Genomic DNA, 9,032 nt, shown 5'->3' with positions numbered 1-9,032 from the left:
CACACCTTTTATTAGTCCTCTTTTCCAGCTGCTGACTTGGAAGCAGGGTTCTATGTGGAAAGCAAAGTTGGAAATAAAAGTTTGCTGAAAAGAAATTTTTTGAAGTCTGACAACCACTTATTTACTTGTGTAAAATTCTTGACACAAGTAAAGAGGTATTCACTGCTTTCCCCTCTCTAGATTTAGTTAGAAAACAGAGAAAAACAGGACTTTTTTTCAGAGAAAAAAGTCTCACATGTACAGGCTGGGCAGTGTGTAATAGCGAATGAGAGTTGTGTGTCATTTGAAGAGAGATTACAGTTTAGGAGGAAAAGAAAAAAGCTGACAAAAACAGAGAAAATTAAAATGTTTTATATTTAACATTTATTATTTTACCATCTAAAATGAATGTAATTTAAAATAAAAATGCCCTACCTGTTGCTACCTGCCTGATACAAGTCATGTTAATACCAGGGAGAAAATAATTCAAATGCTTGCATCCAGGACAATTCTAGTAGCCCACTGTGGTCTACACAGACTAAAAGAAATATTATTATGCTATTCTATACAAATCTTACATTTCGATGTTTTCAAGAAAATTCATGCTTTAAAAGTTTGCACTTCTGCCATTAAATAACAATTTATACAGTGCTTATAAAAAGGACTGTTCAGATTATCACTTCTGGGAACAGTATTTCATACCACTGTAACTGAAAACTTGCATCAAGTTACTTGATGTACCTTATGTATAAAAAAGGGCATTTTTAAAAAGTAGTGTCCACATGTCATGGCAACACTTCGAGTTACTTTAACTGCTGTTAAAAAAGTTCATTTGAGAGCTCACAGAGTTCTTTAAGTTTGTCAAACTTTGACCCCCACTCGTGGAGGCAATCATAATTTAGATCTTCATCATCACTAATGGAGTCTAAGGAACTAAGGCTCCCTGCAAGAGAGCATTCTCCTTCCAGGCAGTAAAAATGAATAGTGTCAGCTGGGAAACTCTGTAGGTCGTTGTCTGCATCACAGATGATTTGAGAAACATATTCATTGAAGTCTGGAACACTGCCAACAGCTGATGTTGCTTGTTTTTGATGTGCACATTTTGGTACTGGGTCTCTTTTTCGGCCAGTGGGTGTCCTGGAGTATGGAGAAGTTGCCCTCAAGGACAGGTGGGGAAGGTTATGGAGAGGTTTCTTCAGTTCATTTATATCGTAAGCAGTCTGGAAAACAAAAACGCAAGTGTCAGAAAGAAACAACAGAAGAGGAAACAGGTTCCCAAAAATGTTTTAAAACCAGTGCAACACAAAATTGTATTCTGTGAGTTTTCTACAAACTGGAAAAAAGAGAAAAGTTCAGATACACACTTTGAGAGATGGCAGTCTCCAGCTAAATCAAGAATGCCGTGTTCAGAGCAGCCGCCTCAAAGGTGGCCACAAATAACCAGCATGAAAAGTACAGATTGTGTTAAGATAGAAACCTCCAACTCAAAAAAGTACTTCAGGTAAAAAAAAAAAAAAGGAATTAAGAAAAAGGCCAATTGGCTAAGGACAATAAAGAAAAAAATAAATATAAGGCCTGGAAAAGGAAGAGGAGTAGAAAATAGATGTGCAAAGACTGGACTGAGACTGCATCATACCTGGTCACGTTCTCCACCTCCTTCTTCATTATAATTTAAGACATTTTCTCTAACATCCTCCCAGCTTTCACGCTCTTCAGGAATGTGGTAAATTCCTCCTTTCCGAAACCCTGAACTTCCCCACTGACTCCACACCGTGTAAGAGACCAAGAGAGCTGGAAGAAAAAAATACACATATTTGTTGTATGAAGGATGACTAAATACAATGCATGATAAACAAGCAGTTATGTGACTCCTGAGGTATTAAATCACCTCTTCATCTGACAAACAACTACCCGTAAGAAAAGTGTAATTGTTAATATATAAACAGCTTATGTTCAGGAAGGTAAAGAGTCATCTATGTGTATTACATCATAAACTTCATTAAAAGGGTATTTTACTTACCTAAAGGAATCCATTTAAATAGAAGGCATTTTGGCCAGTCTCTGGCCTTTCACCAATCCTGAGTAAATAAGATACCCAAAGTAAGTAAAACACTGTTTTAATGAAGGTTACAAGCGTAATATAATCACTGGAGTCTTTACTATTCTGAGACGCATATGCAGTTTTTCTTACTGATATGAGAAGCACAGTTTTACAGTGAACTAACATTTTGGCCAAAGTGGGCCTAAAAGTGCACACATTGTGAACATTTTTTTTGCCCTGCACTCTTATTTAGGCTTGCTTTTGGGAGTGTAAACCCTCTAGAGAAGAGGTTTTACAGAAGAGAAGGTCTCTGCCTTCCTAATATGTGAGGAACACATGCCTGCTGTAGGTCCTACCTAATAAAAAAGCAATGGGTAGGGGCAGGTGGGAATTTCTTTTTTTTTACAGTAAACTGTAAATTTTTTTTTACAGTAAACTGTAAATATGTATCGATGCCTGTCTCTTAGCATCCTCAAATGAACTCCCAACTTGTGATCTCCAGAAAAGGAGAAACACTAATCACAACATCTGAGGGTAAAGCAGACTTGATTCAAACAAAGAGCAAGGTACAAGATTAGAAAAGAGAAGAAAAAAATAGTAAAACAACAACAAATACTTGTTTTCCTACCTAGGAAGACAAGGAGACACATGCTGATAGCCAGAATAGAGCCAGAGCTGAGTCCAACAGGTCTTCCAGCCTTCACCTGGCTAATTTCACACCATCTTCCCTTGTAGCCTTCGGGGCACTGGCAGATGGTCTTGTCTTGGGATTGAGCCACACAGGTACCTCCGTTCCTACAGGTCCAGTGTCCGCAAGCTGAGGAGGTACAGTGTCTGAGCCCAGTAAGGCTATCAACCACTTCCACTTTCCCAGCTGGACACCTGGTCAACAGAAGCACAAGGGATCTTTAAGGCAGGTGATGCGCCTGGAGCTGCATGCTGTTTTGTGCACAGTTTGTTACTATTTCGTTAAAGCCAATGATTACAGTCTGCTCAAGCAAACCACAAGTAGACATCGAGAGCATCAAAGAGATGCAAAATCTAACAGTGAGCCAGTAGGCTTATGAAAATGTGAACATATATTCAGCTTTCCCCATCCGGAAGATATGCACAAGAGCTTCACTCCTGCCTTAAAAAAGGGATTTATCAGCTTCTGAACCCTTTTTCTACAGAGGTCTTCAAAATCCGTAGCAGGAAATGGGTAGCTGAGATTAATGGGAAAAGGGCTAGCGAGCACTTAGAATAAACTTTGTAATGTTCATTTGGACCGTTGGGAAAGAGACGGCCATTGATCTGCTCGGAAGGACCCAGCTTGTCTTTCAGGACTTGGATCTGCAGAGAAAGCAATTTCTTCTGATGTGTAATTGGAGAGGCCACGCAGGAATACTGTGAGGAACACAGACCTGCTCTCTGCACTCTGATGAAAAAACACTCATGAATAGATAGAAGAGCCTTCATGTTGTTCTTTTACAAAAGCACTGAAGAAAGGAGTGTCCCGAGACACACTTTGGACCATCTCACAGCCTCCTTCAGCAACGCGTTGCTAGGCCTCAGAAGTACAAAGTTTGGCTGAATTGAAGGAATTCAAGTGGTACCTTCTCCTGCTCCTGCGTGGTGTTTGTTTGTTTGTTTTGGGGAACAGAAATGCTTGTATTTTGATTTCCATATCTTAATGTAATTTCTGAATGTTTTCTTTAAGGGTTGTCTCTTTTCCAACGAACTAACTGCATGGGATACCAGGCTGGTGGGCTTTGGTTCTTTTCATTCGCAGCCAATTTTAGAACTCAGTTTTGTGACAGTCTGATCTTGAAAGTCTCATTGCCTCATACAAAGTATGACCAACTTCAGCTTCTTTACAAAACATATATATCATATATTCTCTCTCTATATAATGTATACACAATATATGTACATTGTATTAATACAATACATATTTTCACACAGGCTGGCAGAAAACAAAGCTTTTGCAGTCCAGATTTTATCAAAGGGCATTTCATTTCCACACTGGCCTGTGATTTTCTCACCATGGGAAAAAAATGGTAGAATAAGTAGGTTGGTCCCAGGTCAGACTTGCAGGAAAAGGCAAGTTTGGCCCACAGTAGGAGACGAGATGAAGAGCAGGACATGTGCTTGGGATGCCCCCTCTGGTCAAAAGCAGCAGGGAGTTTCACTGTTAAAAGCAATTTGCCCGACCTAGGGTGGAAAAAAAGAGCTTCCCAACCACCCCTGGGTGGAAAAAAAACAAAAGCTGCATGTACCGGCATTCGTATTTTCTCCACAGGTCTACACAAAGGAAAGGGCTGTAACAGGGCTGGCTGCTGCAGGCACTGGAATGGCATCCCATCGTGACACCCTGCCGCCTCAGAATTAAGCCAAACTCTGTGCTCTTGCCTTCCACGAGAAGTGGCTGACCATTCAGCTGGACGTCACGCAAACAACCTGAATTAAAGAAGGGGAATGCACATAGGAATACGATGAGTTAGCAACTTCCCTACCTTCCTTGCCCCCAACTCCTATGCAGGAGACCTTAAGGCATGCTAAAATATAGAGAAAAAATAACAAATTTTATAACGATCCTTAGATGATTTATCTGTTTTATTTTAGAAGAGATACAGGACATGTGCCCATGTGCCCTAGTCCCTCTGCAGATTGACAATACTTCTCCAGAACAGCTTGATTGTACCAATGTAACAATTTATCAGAGCTGTGCTACGGACCAGAACAGCTCCCCTAAATTAATCTAGACTTAAAATCTTAGAAGTGAAGCTGAATGAGAAGCAACACACTGGAAAAAGCTGTCTTTTAGTGAGCCACGGTCTCAAAGTCCTAGCACCCCTGCCCCAGGAAACAGAGACAGCGCCACATATTGCCTCCCAAGTCTTTCTCGTCCTTCCAGGACATGTGTCTGTTCCTTAAACCCATCCACAGGGCAAAGTGATTGAAGATCACAGTACAATTTCCCTACTTGCAACATTTGCCATTGGAAATGAAAATACAAAGTGCTACAGGAGCTTTACATCGTCACTAGGACCAGATACAGTGGTATATAAAGAGATGAACACTAGCTCTGATTTCCCTAGCAGAGGAAGTGAGATTTCATGGGCACAGCAGTCTGTGTGGGAGTTCTTGCTTGTGTTTTAGACTCTCCAATGTACTCAAAGATGGCATCTTTAGGTTGTAATTGCCTTCTTTTTGAGACTTCATCACATCACTTACCTTGGAAATCGCTCTCTGAATGACTGGGAAAGCGGTTTCCTAGCACAACGCTTGCCCAATCCATTTCAAACCATCTGTTCATGCCCAAAACAGAGGTCACTTCTTGATTGCCTCCACCACCGTTAACACGCAGAGTAAATTCGTTGTTGTAGCGCTCCATGGTCAGCAGAACCCACTGGCCGTTATTTATACGTAACGTCTTCATTCTCAGAGAGTGATTTTTGTCCCCCAAGCTGATGTTAACGCAAAAAAACCCCTCATCCATCTAAAAGACAATAAAGACCTTCAGTAACAGAAATTCACCCGTGAGTGTTATTGCACTGTCCTGCCTCAAAACCAAACCAAACCAAAAAAAACCCAACACAGACCTGAGCTTTTAAAACTGAAATGTCACTCTTGCTTTTAAGGGTCTGAAAAAGTCTTTATTCACAGATAAAAATTGCCACAAGAAAACTTCAGGTCCAGGAATTATCAGCTTCTTTCTTTACAGGCCACTCTCTCCTAACTCAGATGAACCTTTTTATCGGTCTTCTCCCTGGTGATACCGATCTCTGTCTTCCCATCTGACCCTGCCCTTACAACTGGAATAATTAGCTGTCTGGATTATATTAGCCAGGCAGAGGCTTTTTTTTTTTTTTTTTAAGCAAAAAGAAAAATGTAGAGAGAAGCTTTATTGCCAGAGACAGATAAAAGCAAAGGGAAAAGGCAAACAGGACAAAACAATCTTCCCCATTCACGTGTATCACGTGTGCTCACCAGTACTTTCACTGGCAGTGAAACAACTAGACTTTATGCTATGTTGTCTCACCACTAAGCAACACTGCTCTGGCTGTGCTTTATTTTCAGGAAGGACAATGCAAATAAGAGCAGTTGCCCTCACGTGGTGAATTCTTGCTCTTTATTAAGTTAAAAATAGGTGTCCTTAACCAGAAACTGCATCTACGTCTCCCGTTGGGATACTCCGTGACAAACGAAGAGGACTGAAGCAGAACAGCCTTTGGGGCACCCACCTCCAGCCGCAGGTACCCGCTCCCATCTGCGGAGGCCAAGCTGAGCAGGGTGCTGCGGGAGATGCGGGTGCGCACCATCAGCCGGATCCGAGTGCTGCGAGTGCTGCGAGTGCTCCTCGGCTCGTAGTGGATCCAGCTGTCCCTTCCAAAAGCCCACTCTGGAAGAACTAAGCGCAACACACACACAAAACCAAGGAGGAAATCTCAGAACTAGCTGCTCCCCCAGATCTCCCTTGCTTGAGAATTAACCAGTTCTGAACGTCGGAGTTTCAGTTCTTAAGAAACTTTGACAACATAGTGAAGCATCATGGAAAGCACTCACCCCACACAAAACAATTTAATATATTAAATCCACATATGCAAGCACCGCCCCTTAATTAAGGAAATTATGAAAGAAAGAACAAACCAAGAAGACAGAATTTAGGTAGCAAAGGGACAATTCGACATTCTGCTCATCACAGGCTACACATTCTACCCAATCATTCCTACACTGAGCCCCAAACCTCTTTTTTTGTCTGTTTGTTTTTAAAACTAAACCATTTCTTCCAGTAAAGTAGTTGGAAATGATCTGAAGACAAAAATCCTTATTTTCCCATCATCTTGGGGAATCCACTTGAGAGTCTTCCAGCAGAAGTCTTTGATGAAGTTGTTTCCATTTTTGTGGAAATCAGCTATCACTAAACCCAGAACCTGGCGCTTTTATGCAGCAGGTTCCCACTTTAGTCTCATTACCTGACAGCAGTCCTAGGTCTCCTTGTTCTGGACACAGCCTAGTTGAAACAAGAAATTTCTTCCAACCAAGTAAAGATATAATCCAAGTTCATGGCTATACGGGAAGAATGCTGAGTCACCAACATCTAAGCTGAGGTCAGAGTCACTTAAATAAAATCCAAAAAGTGCCAAAAAGTGGGTGGTGGGGAACTTAGTCTGGTTCCCAGGACATGAAACATCATATGATAGAGACTTAATTTCTGCATTCTCTTTCTCTCTCACTGTTTCTCCTATCTCTTTTCTTTCCTAAAGTTAATTTTCTTTTCTCCTTTAATTTATTGCCTCATATTATTCTTCCTACCCCACTGCTCTCTTTTGCTCAATATCCCTGCAGCAACAGGCTCGAACTGATGAGCAGGGATGGATTTTCTTGGGACACTCCAGTGATTCCTGACCCCAGCTGTCTGCTCCTTGCTGTGAGTGTGGCTCTGCCATTTGTATAGCATCAGCTCAACACCAGTATCTACAGCCCAAAACATTAGAAGAAACCGGAACCCATCGGAGTTTTCCTAATACAGCAGGATGTGACTTGTGGATTTTAAGTAATTAGTTTCTGAACACTTGGTTTCTCACACAGTGGTGTGGGGTAGGAATCAATACAGTTGTCCCAAATAAGCAGCTGGGCTTATGAACCAGCATCCCAAGATAATGCAAACCAGAATATGACTTAAATATAGGCAGATGTTTATAAACCAGCATCATCTGTCTGCAGAACATTAATACAAATAACTGAGCTATATTGACCACTTACGTGGTCATTATAAACACTTAAACAATGAAGGCTCCAGGCCTAGAATGTGCCAATTGTGATTCCAGTCCTCACCACAGCAGACAGGCTTCCACTGGGTAATTTAATGTCACCTTTTAAGTCTTGTGTGGGAGACGGAGAAAGAAAGAAAGGGTCTGGCTGCTTGCAGGGTGTTATTGTTCTGTATGCAAGATGGACAAGTAAGAGCGTTAAGCTGAAAGGATATGTGCAGTTGTGTCTATTAATCACAACGCATTGATTCAATGCTACCTAGCACGTGCTCCTTTCCAACTGATCACTGCTGCTCATCCTCTCCCGTAGCGCACTCAAATTAAGGGGTTGAGGGAGCAAATTCTCCTCTCACACTACGCAAAGCCCCAGATGTTATGGTGCATTGGTACTCATAGTCTGTTACAACCAACCCCATCATTCCTACCTTGTACCTAGAGGGATCAAGCAGACTCAGGGCAGGTAAAGTCCCAGGAAACACCTGTAACTTGTGTTTGCTTTCTGCTTCTGAGCATAGGCTGCTGAAGGTATATGCAGGCCAGAGCCAACTTCAAGCATGTGTGCCCTGAACAGGGCTGCGGGCAACTAGGAGCGCTTCACACATTAAAGGACTTATTTCTTAGATTTTTGAATTGTGCTAAAACTTTGTAATTTCTTACAATGCCTCTGAGGTTTTCGTTACAGTCCCTTGCATGCTTTTGTTCTCTGATGCACATTTCATGCTGATTTTGCACAGGATAACACATTTGCTGGAGCTGGCCTCATGTTATGTCCCCACATGAACCCACCGCTGTGGTTTAAGGGCATTGCACAACCTTCAATTCATTCCAGTGGCAGAGGGAAATGTAATTACCCCCCTTTTATGGATAGAAAATTGGACCTGAGGACTTGAGGGTTGTGTCCCCAGGTTTTACAGACAGAACATAGCAAGCTGGCACCTAATCACTCTTAAGACCACTGCAAGATGACGAACAGCACCATGTTCATTAAACTAAATTTTTTGACCAGTATGGTCAGAGGGAGAATGCACAATGCAAAATGTTTCATCTTTCTCCACTGAGAAATAAGGTGTTGTGAAAAAAAAGGCAAATCAGCCCGTGTGACCACTTGCCTCCTTCACAAAGTAAAGCAGGTCTCATCAAGATCCCCATCTGTGACATTACCTTTATTCAACAAGAGTTAGAAGGATAGTTACATTGCTGCAGATCTAAATCATTCCCAGAAAGCAGCATGGTCTTATTAAGTTCCTCAGTTCAAA

At 41.6% G+C, this 9,032-nt stretch overlaps 1 protein-coding gene across 1 annotated transcript in view; it reads right to left on the bottom strand.

Moving 5' to 3' along the window:
- Positions 1-571: 571 nt before the first annotated feature.
- Positions 572-9,032, bottom strand: part of LOC106030627 (neural-cadherin-like) — a 45,458-nt gene continuing 36,997 nt past the window's right edge. The window contains exons 28-33 of the mRNA XM_048075194.2: positions 6,247-6,413; positions 5,237-5,501; positions 4,279-4,459; positions 2,649-2,902; positions 1,616-1,770; positions 572-1,199 (exon numbers count right to left, since the gene is read on the bottom strand). Coding sequence (XP_047931151.2) covers positions 798-1,199; positions 1,616-1,770; positions 2,649-2,902; positions 4,279-4,459; positions 5,237-5,501; positions 6,247-6,413 — 1,424 coding nt within the window. The 3' untranslated portion in view covers positions 572-797. The remainder of the gene's footprint in view (positions 1,200-1,615; positions 1,771-2,648; positions 2,903-4,278; positions 4,460-5,236; positions 5,502-6,246; positions 6,414-9,032) is intronic.

Source organism: Anser cygnoides, chromosome 2 (assembly GCF_040182565.1).
Source record: "Anser cygnoides isolate HZ-2024a breed goose chromosome 2, Taihu_goose_T2T_genome, whole genome shotgun sequence".
Classification (NCBI taxonomy): Eukaryota; Metazoa; Chordata; class Aves; order Anseriformes; family Anatidae; genus Anser; species Anser cygnoides.
This window is presented reverse-complemented; position numbering and strand designations above follow the sequence as displayed.